Source organism: Erpetoichthys calabaricus, chromosome 5 (assembly GCF_900747795.2).
Source record: "Erpetoichthys calabaricus chromosome 5, fErpCal1.3, whole genome shotgun sequence".
In the NCBI taxonomy this organism is placed as follows: domain Eukaryota; kingdom Metazoa; phylum Chordata; class Cladistia; order Polypteriformes; family Polypteridae; genus Erpetoichthys; species Erpetoichthys calabaricus.
This window is the reverse complement of record NC_041398.2, coordinates 126,276,084-126,297,344: the sequence shown is the minus strand read 5'-3', so window position 1 is coordinate 126,297,344 and position 21,261 is coordinate 126,276,084. Positions and strand designations below refer to the sequence as shown.

The 21,261-nt window shown below is 39.5% G+C and overlaps 1 protein-coding gene across 1 annotated transcript in view; it reads left to right on the top strand.

Annotated features, from left to right (window-relative positions):
- The window catches only part of mfap3l (microfibril associated protein 3 like), a 30,889-nt gene extending 25,169 nt beyond the window's left edge, over nucleotides 1-5,720 (top strand). Inside the window, exon 3 of the mRNA XM_028802010.2 lies at nucleotides 4,312-5,720. Within this exon, the coding sequence (XP_028657843.1) occupies nucleotides 4,312-5,162 (851 nt within the window). The 3' untranslated portion in view covers nucleotides 5,163-5,720. The remainder of the gene's footprint in view (nucleotides 1-4,311) is intronic.
- Nucleotides 5,721-21,261: the final 15,541 nt, after the last annotated feature.

Sequence of the window (21,261 nt, the reverse complement as noted above, 5' to 3'; positions counted from 1 at the left end):
CATCCACATTGAATCACACTTTTTTATTAATAAATTTCAGAAAAAAAGTTAATGTAATAGTTTTTCATATATAGTAATCCCTCGCTATATCGCGCTTCGACTTTTGCGGCTTCACTCTATTGCGGATTTTATATGTAAGCATATCTAAATATATAACATGGATTTTTCGCTGCTTCGCGGGTTTCTGTGGACAATGGGTCTTTTTACTTCTGGTACATGCTTCCTCAGTTGGTTTGCCCAATTGATTTCATACAAGGGACGCTATTGGCGGATGGCTGAGAAGCTACCCAACCAGAGCACGTATTACCTATTAAATAAAACTCCTCAAATATATTGTGAGCACGGGGGCTGTTCGCACCCCTAGAGGATACAGCCGCTCCTCAAAAAACACTGAAAGATTACCTTCACATTGCTCTCTTCTTTGCTGGGCTTAAATGTGGCTGCTTTGTCAAGCGATATGCTTCCTGCTTTGTCAAGCGATATGCTTCCTGCATGGTGCTTCGCAAGATCAAACAGCACGTATTGATTTTTGTTTTTTGTTTTTTCCTCCATTTTTTGTTTTTTTTTTTTCCTCCATCTCTCTCTCTTGCTCTGACATTCTCTGCTCCTGACGGAGGGGGTGTGAGCCAGGGGAGCTGTTCGCACACCTAGATGATACGGACGCTCGTCTAAAAATGCTGAAAGATTACTTTCACGTTGCTCCCTTCTGTGCAGCTGCTTTGTGAAGCGACATGCTTCCCCCACGGTGCTTCGCATACTTAAAAGCTCAAAGGGCACGTATTGATTTTTGATTGTTTGTTTTTCTTTGTCTCTCTCTCTCTCTCTCTCTCTGACATTCTCTGCTCCTGACGGAGGGGGTGTGAGCTGCTGCCTTCCTTGCAACTTGCATATTTAAAAGCCAAACAGCCCTATTGATTTTTGTTTGCTCTTTTCTCTCTCTCTCTCTCTCTCTTTCTCTCTCTCTCTCTCTCTCTCTCTCTCTCTCTAAAATTCTCTGCTCCTGACATGCACTCCTTTGAAGAGGAAGATATGTTTGCATTCTTTTAATTATGAGATGGAACTGTCATCTCTGTGTTGTCATGGAGCACAGTTTAAACTTTTGAAAAAGAGACAAATGTTTGTTTGCAGTGTTTGAATAAAGTTCCTGTCTCTCTACAACCTCCTGTGTTTCTGTGCAAATCTGTGACCCAAACATGACAATATAAAAATAACCATATAAACATATGGTTTCTACTTCGCGGATTTTCACCTTTCGCGGGGGGTTCTGGAACGCAACCCCTGTGATCGAGGAGGGATTACTGTAATTATTGTGCAAAACCAAAGTTAGACTGGTGCATAGTTAAATGAGGCAGTTTGTTTGTTTGTTTGCGCTACTTGGATCTTTACTTTTTTATATTTTCTAATTTTCCTACTTTCATATCCTTTAACTTTCTCCACATGTGGATAGCGCCAAGGTTTTTTTTTTTTTTTTTTTTTTGAGCCTTTCTAATTTCATTGGTTTCATAGTCTCTAACCTGCTCTGCATGTGTTTAGGACCAACGTTTGTAAACATCTCTATGAAGTTCTACCTTGTCATTTTACTCACTGTCATTTAATTAAGAGCCGGATTGGACGTGCTTTTTTTTCAATTCCACTTGTTCCGGGCTGATAATTACTTTTATTTTCTGAATTTGCACCTCGATTATTCTTTTTTGCTCTTTTTTCTGTCGAATGCATTTGAGTCTCTTTTCTCAGCGCTTTTCTTTCTTCTTCGTTTAATCGTCGACATTTCATTTCTACCCAATTCATTTCTACCGTATTGACCTTATACACTTTATATGCACTGAGAGCCCTGGAGCTGTGTGTGCTGCATGACTGCCTTTACACTACTGATTTGTTTTTTTTTATATTGCTTGTAAGTAGGGTGTGTCTTGCAAGACTCTCGTTCTATGTTCCCGTGAGACGCACCGTGGCAGGTCTCTTTCGTCTCGCGGGTCTTTAAATTATCTTCCGAGAAAGATCACGTATTATAGACTATCAGGACAGGGGACAGGATTTCTTTTTATAATAGAGAGATATGTTTTTCACTAGTGCTTGCAAGTCTGTCTTAAGGATATATCCGATATAGGAGTAGGTGGTATATCATTGATCTAGCTTACTAGATGAAATTCCCCATGTATTTTGAAGAAAAATAAGTTTTACCAGTATTGTTAAAGCTTAATGTTCAACACATCCTCTTTAATAAAACCCCTGTGTGCGTCCAGTGTCCGTGTGTGTGTGTCTTCTGGTGAAGTGCGCATGCGCGGGGTACGGTGCGATGCTTCAAAGGCTGCCTGACGCGTCACACAAGACAGAGAGGGCGGGACCTATAAACTATCGTGCCGCCGATCCAATCGGATTTCGGTAAATGAGGTAAGACCTAAAACATAATGCACGAAAAATCCAATTGGGTACTGAGATGTGGAGACCAGCTTCCCCAAAGAGGTGGGATTAGTGTTTGTTGTTGTGCAAGTGTTCACTCGGAGGATGTCAGATTTGCGATTAAGAAGCTTGGCACGGTAAAGTGTAAAGTGTCAGTCGTTGAAGGGGTTTTCCTAAATATACAAATTTTTATGATATTACAATAGGATGACTTTTAAAAGTAGATTTATTTTCGCGCACATAAAATCCATTGCTGGGGAGACGTCACACATACAATAATCAGCTGCACGCCAACACAGATTAAAATACTTGCTTGAGAAACGCCACAGGCATGATTATCAGCTGCACGCCACACATTACATCAGTTGCTGGGGAGACTCTGCTGATTGCCCACTGTTATGACAGAAAATTAAATGCATATTACGGACATCAAAGCCAGTATTACTGTCAGAGAAAATTACAGGCATTTTACGGAAATACAAACCAGTATTACTGCAAGAGAAAATTAAAGGCACACAATACAGTGATGCATATTACAGCCACATACAAGCCAGTATTACTCTAACAGAAAATATTACGGACGTACAAGCCTATATTACTGTGACTATGTACTAACAACATGCCACCCAAAAACAAGGACATGTCAAGTAGGACAAAAGACACAGACAATCAAATCCTATATAAGCAACATCTCCTGGAAGAACAGACACAGAATGAGGTCAAGGTCCCTTACAATTTAATACATACTGTTCCTACTAATGTTTATGCACTACTGTTCTAGCGCCCGTTATTGTAACGGGCTTAATGTCTAATTTAAATATAAAACACATGACGAAAAAACTTTTACTCGATATTCATGTGTATATTTAATTAATTTAGTGTTTAATTTTACAAACCCTTCTACTCCAAACAAAGGATCATGCAAAATGGCAACCAACAATAGTTTGAACTCTAGGGCAAATTACACTTTCCTTATACAAGTCAGCTTGTTTGAATTATGAGATACTAGACAAAGAGTCCATTTCGACAACGTAAGATGAAACGGGCACGAGTTTGTGTCAGCAGTGTATGAAGAACAAATGATAAGTAACGAAGAAGTTGTTTTGTAATGATTGTAGTCTGCTTTACTCATTACTGTACAGGCTTGTACTGTTAGTTGATGAATTTTCCAGGCCTATAGTATAATATTGAATGATGAATGTTCCAGTACAATATGGAGTAGTAATAAGTATAAGCACCACAAACTTGATATAGGTGTATTGAATGAATGCGTAATTGAATCAGAATGCATAATTAGGCCTCGAGCTGTAGTCAAAATCGCCTTTCAGGCCTCTAGAGCTTTAATCGAAGTCGCCTTTCTCTTTGAGTTTTTGCGGCCGTAAATCCGCCACCTGCCGCGATGTTGGGGTTGGATGTCTGACTCGTAAGGTTTTTCGGGCAGCTGCGCAGAAGGCGACTGCGCATTCGGCTTCGGACGGACATGAGTGAGGAGGCAGGCGAATTATGTATTAAGATAAGCTATATAATTACTGTATTTATTAGCTTAGAGCAAACATAGTTTTCTTAATATTTGGGTTATTTTATATGGTGTATCCAATTTCAAAATATTTCACTCAGGGTGTATTTTTTCCTGTAAGAACTATATTGAAGATTCCATTGTGGCACAGTGAAGTAGGATTGCTGCCTAATATTTACCAAGCAAATGATTGTTCAGTAATAAATTATGAGTGGAGCTTTAACCTTTATTTTATTGCTTTGTAAAAAAAAACTATAATCAAGTCCTTAAAAAATGTAGCTATTTTGTTATGCACTCTGTTGCAAATGCTTTAAAACAAAGTAATTGAGGCATCTTGAATGAATGATGTCTTTGCCCAAATTTTAACATTTTGTTTGTTTTTTTTTTTTTGACAGGAAAGTGGTGGATTTTAGACAATGGAATCCTAAATATCACCAGCATCACTTTTGATGATCGTGGCAAGTACACATGTGTGGCCACTAATGTTCATGGCAGCACCAATTATACAGTAACTCTCAGGGTTGTATTCACCACTGGAGACATGGGGATATATTACATGATTGTTTGCCTCGTGGCCTTTACCATTGTCTTAGTATTGAATATTACTCGGCTATGTATGATGAGCAGCCACTTAAAGAAGACAGAGAAAGCCATCAATGAGTTTTTTAGGACGGAAGGTGCTGAGAAACTGCAGAAGGCTTTTGAAATTGCCAAGCGTATCCCAATAATAACCTCTGCTAAAACACTGGAGCTAGCAAAAGTGACCCAGTTCAAAACAATGGAGTTTGCCCGTTATATTGAAGAGCTGGCCAAAAGTGTGCCTCTGCCACCTTTGATTATGAACTGTAGAACTTTCATGGAAGAGATTATGGAGGTAGTTGGTATTGAAGAGCAGCGACATACTTTTGTTAAGCAAGCCCCTGAGAGAAGAGATGAAGGTACTGACAGTGGAGGATCAGATGTTTACACTATCCCAAACTCCTTGAAACGTAGTGAATCCCTTACTGGAGATTCTGATGATGCTTCTTTACAAGATCACCCACAGCACATTGCAATTAAGGTTTCTGTGCATCCTCTGTCAGGAAAGACAAGCAGCTTAGATACCCAGTCTGAACACAGCGTTCAGAGTGACGCCAAGGAAGTCTTGACTTTAACAGAACCTGAATTGCCTCCTAATGATCAAGTAGAGCCTGCACAGCCAGAAAAAGGCAAAAACAGCATTGTGTTATATGAAAGCCATGTTTAATATTCAATAATTAAGATTAGTAAATATCTATGCACTCTCTAAAGTAAAATTACAGCAAACAAAGACATTAAACATTTTGCTATGAGTATTTTGCTCCATGGCCTTATCAGAAAATTCAGTTTAGATTAATAACCAACTGTGCATTTATATGTATTTATTGAAAGGTATAAATGATAGTTTACTTTTCCTTTAGACTCTGACTGGTATGCTTCTTATTCTTTGAAGTTGTTAATTTTTGTTTCCTTATTTATTTCAGTATTTTTTAACCATAGTTTCATAGAAGTTATGAAGGTATACTGTATATTGGAATTTGGTTTAACTTTATGTTTCGCCTTTTATTGCCATACCAACCTTATGTTTTTTCATAGAATTACTTGTGGATGGCATATCTTCTGTAGTAACTTGACAGTATTTGGCTTTATTTTGGTAAATAATGCCCTGGTGGCTACAAAAAGAGCCAAGTGATGTATATGTACCAAGAGTTTCTTGTAACCATAATTGAGGCTTTTTCTCAGTCATTGCTCATTTTCACAGAAATAAACCAATCTGTAGTCTTGATGTGTGGTGTCATTTGTTTGTAAAACTGTTCCAATAGCTTCCTCTTCTTATGTTTTAGGTACTTGTTTTCATGCATATGATACAAGAAGGCCAGCTACACTCAGGAAAATTTGCTTAGAGTTTTCCTTTTTTCCTTTTTTTTATTTCCTGTTTTAATTTTCTAATTGTATGTTGCTATCTCATTACAGATTTTTTAACTAGTTGTGAAAAATACTTGGTAAATTAAAAAAGAGTCTTGAGCCATCATCATAAATTAAACCATAAATTAATCAGCTAGATTAATTTACATATGACTGAGAAGCATTTCAAACACACCAGTCAGCATACAGATAAATGATATACATATGATCTCAATTTCTAGTTTAAATATACGGTACAAATATCAGAATGTCCTACTTAAACCGGCATGTAGTTTCAAGTACATTTTCTCTTACGGTTCCTCCTTTTTCTTCCTTCAGAACAACTAACTAATCATAAGTTTTCAGCATCATCATAAAACATATAGATTTATCCTAAGTCTTAGTTTAAAAAGAGATTTCATGAAATATAGTTCAATCTTCTTAACATAAAGACAACTATAACAAGAATACCAATTGCTGTTATGAGCAAGTCCTACTACCATCTACAAGTATATTTGTGGTCATTGGTAATTGAACAGTGGTATGATATTAAAGGTCATACCTTAGTCTGGAATTGGGTTTATATTTGGAACTGAGATCCTTGATCCCTTTTCCCTTCTGTAATGAGGAGGTTACGGCTGTTTGGAGTGAACAGTTAACACAGGTTGAAATAGTAAATCTCGTACCATCCTTTGGGCAAGCCTGAATAACAGACAATGTAAGTACCATTAAAGAGCACCTGGGGTAAGATAGGTTGACACTAGTCACCCTAACCATGACTTAATGTTGACCTAATTTTCTACTTTCTGCTTCTAATTGTATATTCATGCATGTGACAATGGTGTTAATTACATTTTTCCCTTCTGTGAATCTTGGAAATGTGTTGTAAATATGATGATGAAACATTTGACAACATCTACCTGAATATTTTTTCCTACGTTTGGGTAACCTTTTGAATTCTTTCTTGTGCGATAAACTTTACGTATATTAGTTTACAAAAATGTACCTTGTCCTCAGGACTGGGCAAAGATAAGATAAAGATAATTATCACAAAATATCTTTTCATCAATAGAAATACAGTCATATGAAAAAGTTTGGGAACCCCTCTCAGCCTGCATAATAATGTACTTTCAACAAAAAAGATAACAGTGGTATGTCTTTCATTTCCTAGGAACATCTGAGTACTGGGGTGTTTTCCGAACAAAGATTTTTAGTGAAGCAGTATTTAGTTGTATGAAATTAAATCAAATGTGAAAACTGGCTTTGCAAAAATTTGGGTCCCCTTGTAATTTTGCTGATTTGAATGCATGTAACTGCTCAATACTGATTACTTGCAACACCAAATTGGTTGGATTAGCTCGTTAAGCCTTGAACTTCATAGACAAGTGTATCCAATCAAGAGGAAAGGTATTTAAGGTGGTCAGTTGCAAGTTGTGCTTCCGTTTGACTCTCCTCTGAAGAGTGACAGCATGGGATCCTCAAAATCAACTCTCAAAAGATCTGAAAACTAGGATTTTTCAGTATCATGGTTTAGGGGAAGGCTACAAAAAGCTGTCTCAGAGGTTTAATTGTAAGGAATGTAATCAGGAAATGGAAGGCCACAGGCACAGTTGCTGTTAAACCCAGGTCTGGCAGGCCAGGAAAAATACAGGAGCGGCATATGCGCAGGATTGTGAGAATGGTTATAGACAACCCCCAGATCACCTCCAAAGACCTGCAAGAACATCTTGCTGCAGATGGTGTATCTGTACATCGTTCTACAATTCAGCGCAATTTGCACAAAGAACATCTGTATGGCAGGATGATGAGAAAGAAGCCCTTTCTGCACTCACGCCACAAACAGTCGCTTGTTGTATGCAAATGCTCATTTAGACCAGCCAGATTAATTTTGGAACAAAGTGCTTTGGACTGATGAGACAAAAATTGAGTTATTTGGTCATAACAAAAAGCGCTTTGCATGGCGGAAGAAGAACTCTGCATTCCAAGAAAAACACATGCTACCTACTGTCAAATTTGGTGGAGGTTCCATCATGCTGTGTGGCTAGTTTAGGGACTGGGGCCCTTGTTAAAGTCGGATGAATTCAAACCAATATCAACACATTTTTCAGGATAATGTTGAAGCATCAGTCACAAAGTTGAAGTTATGCAGGGCTTGGGTTTTCCAACAAGACAATGATCCAAAACACAGTTCGAAATCTACAAAGGCATTCATGCAGAGGGAGAAGTACAATGTTCTGGAATGGCCGTCACAATCCCATGACTTGAATATCAACGAAAATCTATGGCTTGATTTGAAGCAGGCTGTCCATGCTCGACAGCCATCAAATTTAACTGAACTGGAGAGATTTTGTATGGAAGAATGGTCAAAAATACCTCCATCCAGAATCCAGACACTTATCAAAGGCTATAGCAGGTGTCTACAGGCTGTTATATTTGCGAAAGGAGACTCAACTAAGTTTTGATGTAATATCTCTGTTGGGGTGCCCAAATTTATGCACCTGTCTAATTTTGTTATGATGCATATTACGTATTTTCTGTTAATCCAATAAACGTAATGTCACTGCTGGTAGGGTCCTAGGGTGACCCTATTCATAAGGCATGTCATATATTAAAAGGAAGTTAATACTTTGAAAGCTCAGCCAATGATAAACAAAAATCCAAAGAATTAAGAGGGGTTCCCAAACATTTTCATATGACTGTATACGTTCATTTAGCTATTGTGATGTAGAGATTGTCCTGACTGAATTGACATCTCTCAGATTGCTCATCATAGGACAGTTTGAAGACCTGTCTTACAGCAGTTTGCGTGAGGTCATCTTGACAAAAGAGCCTTACTGGACAGATTTCGGGAATGTTTTGGGTTTAATTAAGATCACGCTTGTGCTAATTGTATTAGTTGCACAATGTGAATGTGACTTTTCTGTACCAAACAGTATAGAATCAAAAACTGCACAATTCACCTGATGTCTCAGTGTTGGAGGATTTGATCAGGATCACATTAGAAATCCCTTCACTTGAACAGTTTGGCACTGAGCACTGTGTGTGGTGCTGTCTCAGCTCAAACAAGATGAAGAGGAGTAAATATGATGGCCAAGTGTCACTGATATGTTGTTGGTCAGTGATAGGGCACTAAGTTAGTGACTGTATCTAGTTTTGATTTTCTAACAAAAAAGTAGTTATGGAATCTATTAGACACATATAAGCGAAAGACCTGTGTGTGTGTGGAGCAGTTCGCTCTGCTCATGCTCAACCACAGCCATTAGATGATACATGCATGCAATTTTACATTTTTTCAGTGCTTATATGCAACTCAGTTCTCACTACAAAAGATGAGAGTGTGTGTCTGTGTGTGTGTGTATGGAGCAGTCGGCTCTGCTCACGCTCAAGCCACGGGAGTTGGTGTGACTTCAACGGAAGATGTAAAAGCTTATACAATTGTGACTTCCACCAGGTGAGATGGTGCATGCATGTATTTTTACATTTTTTCTGGTGCTTGCATGCAACTTGCTTCACATTCAACCCAAGCAGACAAACTCAGCTCTATGGTACATGCATGTGCACACAACGAGCTACCATACATTTGCTTAAGACAAGTTCCAGCCTGTCCTGCTCAATTTGTGCCACAGCTGCACTCGACTACACGTCCATCTTGGACAACATACAACCTGTCCCTCCCCACTTAGCTGACGCCTCTACCAAGTTCACCAATATAGTGAGACTGCTTGGGAGTCTTCGGGTTGTTTTTTGTCCCAAAGACCACACGCAGCTAGTAAGAAATAACTAAATGAAAATAATATTCTAAACAGCAACAAGCATGGGTTATTGAGGGTAAGGTCTTGCCAAACCAGTCTTTCAGATTTTTTTGAAGAAGCAACCGGCATAGTCGATTAAAAACAAAGCATATGACATAATTTGCCTAGATGTTCAAAAAGCATCTGATACAGTCCCACACCAATGATGCCCACAGCTTCTAGATTCAGAATTAATCGTTATCTCTAGTTGGTTAGCTGGCAGGAGACAAAGGTTGCAGATAAGAGGAGAATGGTCCACATGGAGCAAGTCATCAGTGGAGTCTCTCAGGGGTCTGTCATTGGGCCCTTACTTTTTCTAATTTATATTAATCACATTGATTCTGGTATAGTTAGTAAACTTGTCAAATTTGCAAATGATTGGAGGGATGGCAGACACTGAGGAGGTAGCAAAAAAGAATTTAAATGACCCAGACAATCTTCAGAACTGGGCAAACTCCTGGAAAATGCAGTTTAATGTAGAAAAATGCAAAACACTATACGTGGGCAAAAGGAACATCAATTATAAACACAAAATGGGCGATACTGTCTATACAGGAAGCAACCTTTGAAAAGGATTTATGGGTATATGTTGATGCAACATTTTCATTATATAAGCAAGCCATAAAAGTAATTAAAAAGGCAAATTAAAAATTGTTTAATTTAAGTCAAAGGACGTTATGCTCAAACTATATAATGTACTCGTAGGACCATATCTAGAGTATTGTGTGTAGTTCTGGTCACCACGGTACAGGAAAGACATAGCAGCACTTGTAGCTGTGTAGAGGACAGCAACCAAGTGCATCGCGGGACTTAAGGACATGTCCTACTCTGACAGACTCCAAGAATTAAACCTATTTAGTCTCAAGCAGTGGGGACCTAATCCAGGTGTAAAAAGTCCTCAAAGACATTGATAATGTAGATCTAGCAACATTCTTTTGATTTATGGGCAAATCATATACTCGAGGACATCAGTGGAAATTAAGGGAAAATGAATTTAAAACTGAAGCCAAGAAGCACTTCTTTACACAAAGAGTTGTGGGACTCTGGAACAAACTACCAAGACATGTACTTGAAGGGGAAACCTTGACAACCTTAAAGAAGTGTCTGGATGAGATATTGGAACAGTTTAGCTATTAGCTAAATCAATGGTCTTATGTTTTCATGTACATAATTTTAAAGTTTGAGCAAAAGATTCATCAGCAGTCCGGGGTCACCCCAAAAGAAGAAATGAAAGAATAAGGGAATAAAAGTGGTGAACAGACCTACAGGCACAGAACAGAAGACACGGCAAGTCTTTTTTATGTTAACATGGAAAATATTGTTTCTGTAATTTGGCGACTAAAGTAATTTGGCTCCTAAATGTTTCATTTTAGAAGCCAATTGCTCCCCAGTACATTTTTTAGTCTGGAGACCTACACCCTGATAATAGGCTACCAGGTGGCTCTCTGTTGATTGGTTTCTGGTCCATCATGGTCCAGCATTTCCTTTGGATGGCGTGACACAAACTGACAGCATGGCTTGTTTAAACATGGTAGCCTAGAGACAGAAAGGCTAAGCTTCTCTGTTACTCCTGTCATTATGTTAGCTCAGCTTCCTTGATGTACTTCCCAAACTAATGGAATATCATAGTGTACAAGACAACTCCCTACTTAATTTCCGGTCCTGTTTCATCACAACTCAGCCCCATTCCATCCCCAACCAGATCTCCCTTTCATCTCCACCATCTGTATGCCCCCAGGAGCCAACTGGGCAGTGAGTTACAACCAGATAGAAGCTCTAAATCCCCCAGTACAGCACTTAACAAAGGTCTTATTTCATCTCCTGAATCTTAAATACCCCAGAGCAAAGACTGGCTCATACAATTTCCATGCGTTTAGAAATAAGGAGGACATTAACTTTCCTGCCTGTTTAAACATTTTAAAATATATTGTTAGGCATTATTAATCTTATAATTGAAACATGTAATTCAAAGTGCAGCAAATTAATATAGTTCTATGTTTTCCAGTGATTTTTAGAAAATGCAAAATGATTGTCAGATGTTCTTCCAAATTTAGGAAACGGATTGTGAATACGGTATAGCAGCATGCATGACACAGTACAGCTCTGCTTTCTTTGAAGAGCATTCTTCTGTGCTACCACAAACTGTAAGCTGATAATTCAGTGTTTGCTTAGTAAACACACCCATTTGTACATTTATAAAGATCCATATTACTAACCGAGAATGGTAAACCGGATATGGACGCAAAGACCTGCCCGTGGACGCAGGAGACATAGTGTGCAGGCGCCACACAAAGCCCCCCTCCCCAGAGCGAAACGGGAGAGACTACAAACCGTCTGACATGCCGCAAGCAGGATGAAGCGAGCTCAGAAATAAAAGACAGAGTAGGAAACAAAGTAAAACATCATAAAGAGGTTAAAGAACGGGGCCAAACACATGGAGAGCAGGTTACAGATGAAAACTGGAATGCAACAGCTTCAAAAAAACCTAGGCACGAAACACATGCACAGCAAGATACAGAATATAAAGGCAGAAAAAACGACAGTTAAACGTCCACACCACACAGCGGAGGCAGACCCGGAAGGTGCAGGCGCCTACATCGCGCGTCGGAAGGCGCGGGAAAGTACAAAAGGCAAAGGCGCCTACACAGCATGGTGAAACCCGACATAATACGGAAGGCGCAGGTGTTGCCGCCATATTGTGAGTGGCACTACTGCGTAGTGAAGGCGCAGGCGTCACCGCCATATTGTGCGTGGCACTACTGCGGAGTGAAATTAGGAATAATGTGCTGCTTGGGATCGTACAAAACGGCGAACGCGACCCACCGTCTGAAACTGCGGAGGCAAAGCAGGCACGGGTTCAAACTGAACGAGCTCGACTGACGGATATACGCCTACAACGCACGTCTCAAACCGCAGAAGCAGGGCAAGCACGGGTTCAAAACAACGCAAGCTCCTACATCGCGCGTCTGAAACTACGGCTGCCCAGCGGACACGGGTTCAAAACGCCGGGGGTAGGCGAGCGAAGCGAGCAGGGGGCAAAGCCCCCTTGTTTGTTCATAAAGGAAGACATCACCATGATTTCTAATAGTTATCAAGTAGATGGTCTTCAACATCTGAATTTGTGACAGTTCTTGAGTAAAAATAACAACGGAATTGGCAATTTTTTGTGAATAACATGATTGGTACAATGAATATGATTCTAGGCAAATAAACACACTTGTGACTGGAAGCAGTAAGTGACTTGGCAAAGTTTCCAATCAGAGGTAATTCTACTGGTAACTAAACTACTACTAATAATAATTACTGTTATTGTTGTTGTTAATGTAACAGGCAATTTTCCCCAAGGGGACTAACAAATACATCAGTATACATATAATACATTCGAGTCATTAGAAAAAAAATTACAAAGTAACCAAGCAACCAAGAAATAAAAAAAGAAACATGGTGTGGAAAGCAAATAAGGAAACGGAGAACTGAACAAAAGTTGGGGTGCCAACTGCGTCACCCCATTTACAACTAGAAAATTGAACAAAAATGAGTGCATGCTGGTACAACAGAAAACAGGCATTAAAACAGCCTCTTAAGCCTCAACAGCTTCTCAAAATACTCATCTCTGTCGAGCAGGCCTGGGTCTGGAGTATCATTCATGTAGGACATAGTTCTTCCAACTGAGATGCTATCTTATGGGAACCCTTAGATTTATACCTTCCAGACCGGAGGGGGCATGGCTTAATTGAGAAGGGGCGTGGCTGGGGTATCCTCCTTGGGTGGCTTCTCAGGGCTAAGGAGGAGAAAAGAGGTGATATGGTTAACATTGCCAGTCACCTCTTGTCCTAGTAGGTTACTGCATAACTTATCAGAGCCTGGAAGGTGATCCTCAGACACCCATGTATGACATTGGTTAGTTAAAGATTGATGGGATTACTACGGCTGATGAGATTTCCCAAAATGTTGTATGAAGAGGTGTGTCTTTATTGGTAGCCTGAACATCACTGGAGTGGAAGTAGTTTTTGATAGTAATGGAAAGCATTCTTAGTATGAATGTGGACTATGCCAAATTTCTCTGTATTTCAGACTGTGAAGATGGGCAAACATCAGTCAGGGCCTTTGACCCACAGTGCAGAGTGGGCTGTGTTCTGTCTCCTCTACTTTTCTCTATCTACACCAATGACTGCACCTCCACTGAACCTTCTGTTAAACTGCTGAAATTTCCTGATGACACCACCTTGATTGGCCTGATCACAGATAGGGATGAGGTGCCATATTGGAAAGAGGGGGATTGACTGGCCAGTTGGTTCACCCTCAACAATCTAAGCTTGAATTCACTGAAAACATGGTTTTGGATACATCTGATACATCTCTGTCTTTTCCTGATTTCTAAACTCCTCCATCCAGTCTATGGTTTTAATACTGTTTGTTCTCTGTTTATATAGAATGACTTACTTGTTATATTATACTTTACTTTATTGCTTTATATATTTGTGTTTTTTTTAATATGTTTTTCATTTCTACTGTATATAATATTGTAACGATGTCTTGTATTGTAAATGATGTTGTTTAATGATATTGACCTTGTTATGTATATGGATGTAACACAGAGAGAAATTCCTAGCAACTATGTGTGGCTTACAATAAAGTTCAAGTTGTTGCTTGGGAGCATGAACTGAGAAACATTGATCATTTTTAGATGATCATGCAAGAGAAGGTGCAGTTAATATGCAGACTTGAAGCAGAACCAAGACTGGAAGTAGTGAATGATAAGCATTTGCCTTAGTTTTGTTGTTTTTCATTTTTGGAGATTTGGTAATTTACCCTTGTTTCTCCTCATACTACACTTTTTGTAATGTTTGTAATTCTACCCCAGTCTTTTCACTGGTAATGTAATTGGGCCTTCAGGTATGACCAACAAAGGTCTTTGTAAACCACATGCTGGTTTCAGTTTGGTGCTGAGGCATTAGTTATCCTGGTTGTGCCGTATGGCTCCCCTTTGTTCTTGGAATTTTAAGTCTTGTGGTCTTTTGAACTTTTCATTTTGCTCTTTCTGGCTTTTGGAATTTAGCTTGGTTTTTGGTTACTGATTTTGTTTTTCATCTTTTGTTCTGTACCTTAGACTATTTTTGAATTAAAAAAATCTTTATAATGAAGATGTTACCCATGGGTTTTTACAGTTGCTCTCCCCCAATTTAGAAATTTATAAGCCTGGTCTTTTTGAAGGTAAGACCTGCCTTGAGTTTTAGGGCTATGCCTACATTTAAGTTTTGAGGCCTACCTTATGTTCTTATAACTATTTTGTGTTCCGGGCCTGTTTTGGATTATTGACCTCACAACAGTAAGGAGTGGGGCTGTGCCAAGATCCATAGGTCAAGACAAAAGCTTTGGGCTAAATCCTGGAAGGACCTAAGAGTATGTGAAGAAAGTGAGGCAAAGTACTACTGTAGATGAAGCAAGGAACAGAATACACCAGCTTAAAAGAGTTGGTGTAGTCCAACAGAGAGAAGATACAAGTTTTAATGAGGTTTTGAGAGGCATTTGTAGTAAGGATGATTCAGATCTTGTAAATCCACCTTACTAAAAGGGTTAGTGTCTGTCTCCCTTTACCCCAATGGTCATCAAAGGTTAAACCAATGATCTGACAGTAGCCAGTGACGAGAGGGTGATGTTATTGAAGACAACATTTAGAGAAGAATATTGAGGTGGAGAAGCTGAAGGTATGTGCAAGGCACTGGGCTTGGAGTGGTTAAGTCTAGTGTAATATTCATTCATCTAGAGGCTGTGACTGAAAGAATGAAGTGATAGAATGGTTTGAGCAGCTAGGGGTGAAAAAGAGAAAAGGGCCTGGCACAGATGTAGAGAGGATCTACGGCAAGACCACAGGACATAGATGGCAGAAGGAAGAGATAAGCAGGGAGTTTTACACCATAACCTTACCCCATTGTGCACATCTGATATAGGAGAATCCAGTTCTTTAAGAGATCCCTCCTGAGATAGCATGCAAAGGCTTGTGTTTGGTGTTGGACTTTATACTGTAACTGCTTCTTATAGTATTTCAGAACAATTCTTGAAACTTGCATTTTCTCTCCAAATTATTGGTACCTGACAATAATCCTGTCACCTTTTGTGACCAGCCTTTGAGTCATTCCTGACAGTGGACTGCAAATAAATGTTTATGTTCTAGAAGCATTAACCCATGCTAACATTACATCCTCTGCTAAGATGCTGAAAAACTTCTCATCTGGATATTTCAACCCATTTCTAGTGCGCCTAATGCTTATGTTTGTATGCTAACCATCTTGGGATATTTTTCGTGACTTTTCCACATAATAGGAGCACAGAAACTGGAGTAAGGAGAACATCAGGTAAGCTAATTTGTGTTTTATACTAATCAAAATAAAGTTGTGTGTTTTAATACAGTTTTAACTTGTTAATGTCTTAATACAGTTTTGTTTATCATGGTGCCAGACAGTGACAATGTGTTGCATGTTGGTTATACGTTAAGATAAGAATTTCACATTACTTGTGACAATACTAATACTACAACAACTTCTACAGAAGAGGTGCTGCCTCTGGGAACTCCTTAGGGTCAGACACCCTGTCACTGTATAGAACATATACAGTGTATCACCACAGTTCCCTACATCTCCTGAAACTGAATACCCATAGGTGCAGAAGAAACCACTAAGGGTGGGGGAAAGAATCTTGTTCTCATTGTAGACAGCAATAAAGTAAAAAATTGAGGGTCCTTAACACAGTGGAAGAAGGACAAAAAGGAAAAATGAGGGCGATCCTTTCTGGTTATACCTCCTTCCAAGAATATAAAAGAGGCAGAATGTAGGAAAAGTGTAGTTTACCTACCTTCTCAATAGAAAAAAGAATTTGGCCAGGTATTCAGGGCAGGGCAAAACCAACTTCAGTATGACAGGATGTATCAAGAGGTCAAAAGACTCAACTTTATTATTTAACTAATTGGGCCAGAATATCTCAACTCAGGTATCCATATTACTAACCGAGAATGCTAAACCGGATGATGGACGCAGGCACATCCGGCAATGGGCCGTAGCTGCAAAAAGACGTACTGCGCAGGCGCAAAATGAGTCCGCGAGAGGCGGATGAGGAGCCGAGAAAGGCGGACAAAAGAGGGCGAGAGAGGCGGATGAGGGGCCGCGAGAGGCGGACAAGACCACAGAAAAAAGGAGTGAGCACAGGAAAAATGGAGAAATGAGGCGCAAAGAGCACCGAAAAAAGGAAAAGGCACATAAAAAAGTATTCAAACGCAAGCAAAGCACGAAACACATTGCACACGAAACTAGACCCAAAAAAAAAAAAAAAAAAAAAAAAGAGGCTCGCGCACAACAGCAAGGCACCCCCCCCCCCCCCCCTACAGACATCAGACGGGACACACACCAAGAGGGGGATTCAACAAGCCCATAGAACACAAAAAGAAAGAAGACGCTCGCGCGACAACAATCCTCAACCGACCCCCTCCCCCCCCCACACACACACATCCATAAGAAGTGACACCCAAAGCCACATATTCTAAAGTGAACATCAACACCTTCACACTAGACAGCATTGGTGGATCTCCTTACAATAAAGCACTATTAACCGTTCAACTGCAGAAAAGGAAACATATTAACAGTGACTGCGATCCTCCTTATTACTTATCCATATTTCGCATGCTGAGAAAGAAACAAGTCATGAATACACGGTCACGGGTACAAAACGAAAAGGAAAGGATAACAGGAACAAACACACGAACACGAAAGAAACAACAAAATAGACGGCTATGCAGCATAGGTGGATCTCATTACAATAAGGCACTATTAACCGTTCAACCGCAGAAAAGGCTCCATATTAACAGTGAGTGCAATACTCCTTATTACTTATCCATATTTCTAAAAGAAAAAATGTCTCGACTCCAAAAACGCAAAGCTCAACTAAAGCTTCTAACTAACGATGTACCTAAAAGTAAAAACTTTATGAACTGCATTAGATCCTACAATAGTTCATTTGCTTTTGCATATACCGGAGAAAATATCAGGCCACCAAAAGGCAATGGCCCATACTGCTTTCGCATATGTGCACAAATACTGCATCGCATTGGAACAGTGCACCCTGAAACAAATCAACAACGCAAATATGCACAAATCTACATCCTAGATCCAGATGACGCAAACTATCAATCAAAGTGCTGCATCGCAACAGGCACGGATTCAAAACGAAACACCTCCCGTCTCAGACATACGTTAATGGCAGCGAAGGCTACAACGGGCTTCTCACACAGCACAGGCAAATGGATTACAGCTCCAAAACAACACGTCCCAAATACTACACATGCAACAACGCGCCTCTCAAACGGCACAAGGAAAACATACACCAGGAAAATTCATTCGGATTAATGAATGTCATTTGCAATCATTGTCATTCAGTTCACTTCCCTGAAGAAACAACTGGCAATACAAGTAATACATTTACACGTTGTTGTCAAAAGGGTCAAATTAGACTGCCTCCTTTACATTCATATACTGAATATCTACAGAAGCTTATAACTGACGATGTACCTGAAAGTGAAATCTTTATCAACTACATTAGATCCTACAAATCGGTATTCACTATGAACATTAACGGTGGCACTGCACGTGACATCCGTCTTGAAAAAATGTTAATTATTGATGAATGTTCAATGGCATGAAGTCACTTACTCAACACCATTCATAAACTTCTACAAACGTTTATGAATAATAATATTCGATTTGGAGGAAAGGTACTTTTATTAGGAGGAGATTTTAGACAGTGCTTGGCTATTCTTCCAGATGCCATGCACTCAGCTATTGTTCAGTGCACCTTAAAATACGCAGACAATTGGCATTGCTTTCAAAAGATACAGTTAGTAAAAAAGATACGATGTCCAGAACCAGATCATAACAATTGCTTATTACAACTGAGAGATGGTACACTCACCAATACAGATGGACTTCAGCCACATATTATTACAATTCCTCAAGCCTTTATCTGCGACGACTTAGTTACAGAGACATTTGGAACAGCAATCTCATTAGACCAAATGCCCCTTTTAACACAACGCACTATATTATGTCCAAAAAATATTAATGTGGAAAACATTAATACCCAAGTCATTCCATTACTTCCTGGAGAGACACAACTCTTTCTAAGCTCTGACAAACTTGACTCTGATCACAACAATAACCATCTTAAATGACCTTACAAGTTCTGAGCTGGAATTACCTTTTACACTTTAACGGCGTGTACAAAGAAATTTTCAAATAACCCTTTACACTGTGCCACACACTTTATTGTTTGCTTTCTATTTGCATCATCTACACCGTCACACTATTCTATATCTCATTCATACATCACGCTCTTTGTCATTCCCAACACCAGGGGTTGGCAAGCGAAGCGAGCAGGGGGCGGAGCCCCCTAGTATACACATAAACACATACACTATATACATTCTAATAAGCCATGTCTTCTAAACAATCTCTGGTGGTCATGAAGTACTGTATATGTATAATATACACATAAACACATACACTATATACACACACATTAAATTGTTAATGAATTTTCCACATGTTTTTTGCTGTTTTCAGTACGATTTATTGCTTAGTAAGTGGTTGACTTTTGACCCTTCCAATGTCTCTCTTCCCCAGCTATGTGCTTAGGCTATGTAAGACCGGCATTATGCTACAGGACTTGGCACGACTTCTAGTAGGAGAGCATGTCCAATTACAGATGGTAAATTTTGGTGCCTATGGGGGTCTCAAATGGAATTGTAGGGTGTGACCAATTACGATTCCCTCACAATGACTCATCACAGTTCCAAATATCATGTTGTGCCTCAAATTACTGTGATGTCAACCATTTCACATTCAGTGCGTTATGGAATGACAGACATGAAACACTGATCAAGCATCTGTACAGTGACTGGCCTGTCCTCCATTTGATCTAAAACATCTTCCTTGCATATCTCAATATTCCTTTACTGTTTGTAGGCATTGCATAGAATGGTTGAGCACTCATTGGCTTTTAACTCTCACAGCAAGTGACAGAGCATTATGACTGGTCATTTAAGATGTCCCAATACACAATTGAAGGTAAGAGGAATGTGGCTATCTATACCTCCCTGTGACCTTTTTAAAATTATGTAAATTAAGCATGCGATTAACAATCAACTGAAATGTTGTGTAGTGTTGTACTGGCTTAAGTGATCAACTAGGGCAGGGGTCGCCAACTCCGGTCCTGGAGGACTAACGTGGCTGCAGGTTTTCATTCTAACCCTTTTCTTAACGAGTGACCTGTTTTTGCTCATAATTAACTTCTTTTGAACTAATTTTAATTGACTTGCTCTTGAAGACTCAGACCCCTTAATTGTTTCTTTTTCCTTAATTAGCAACCAAACAATAATGAGATACAAAATGAGCCAAAACAACTGGTGTCCATCATACAATATCTGAAAATAAAGAAAGATGAAGGTCTCAGGAATGTTGGTCTGCTCGGGTCCTTAAAACATTTTATCAGGGCTCTTATAAAGAGAAAATCAACAATTCTGGAAATGTCTGCTAATGCACCACGAGAGCAGCAACAAGCCACAGAATTAAAGAACAAGTTTAATTAACGACAAGAATCGGCACCTCATTAAGCAGCTGGTTCGAGTTTGAGGCCCTGACTTAGTTGGTGTTCTGTTGGCTCCCTCACTTCACATTTCATTTCTGTTTGGGTGCCATTTAAGGAACGAAATGAAGCAATTCAGAGGAACGATGAAGAAATCTTTAAAAAGCAATTCAATTTAAGTGAATTCACAAGAAGTTAATTAGCAGCACAAACAGAGCACTTATTAAAATAACAGTTAGAATGAAAACTTGCACGGTGGTCCTCCAGGACTGGAGTTTGAGACCACTGACCTAGGGTACCATGATGTAAGCAACAACATTCAAGAATTGAATGAATTAAGTTAAACAGTTAAACATTTCATTTACTAGAAGGTGACCTTGTAGCTTGAAGATGAATGGCAGTGAGAGGAGGGGAAAGCAACATTAGTGAAGAGGAAGAATGGGAGTTGATGGACGACACCGAATTACATTATTTGTGTGGTATTCATTTCTTTGACCATATTATACCTTCTTTAGAAGAACATTACATGACAGAATAAAGCGTGCAAAAAAGACACCACTTTGAGGTTAAATGTTTCTTTCCCATCATGCACAGCATCTGCTGTCTTTGTCAGAGTCAATATAATTCACATGGCTTGAAAAAAACTGAAAGATTTGGGTAACTGTGGTTAACATCCTCAACTCAAATATCCATCCATCCTTTATCCAACCCGCTATATCCTAACTACAGGGTCACGTGGGTCTGCTGGAGCCAATCCCAGCCAGCACAGGGTGCAAAGCAGGAACAAATCCCAGGCAGGGCGTCAACCCACCGCAGGACACACACACACACCAAACACACACTAGGGACAATTTAGAATCACCAATCCACCTAACCTGCATGTCTTTGGACTGTGGGAGGAAACCGGAGTACCCGGATGAAACTCAACTCAAATATTCAGGTACATATTCTTCCTGTCTGGATAAGCGATTGTTTAGAGATTGAATAATCTTAAATTTGGAT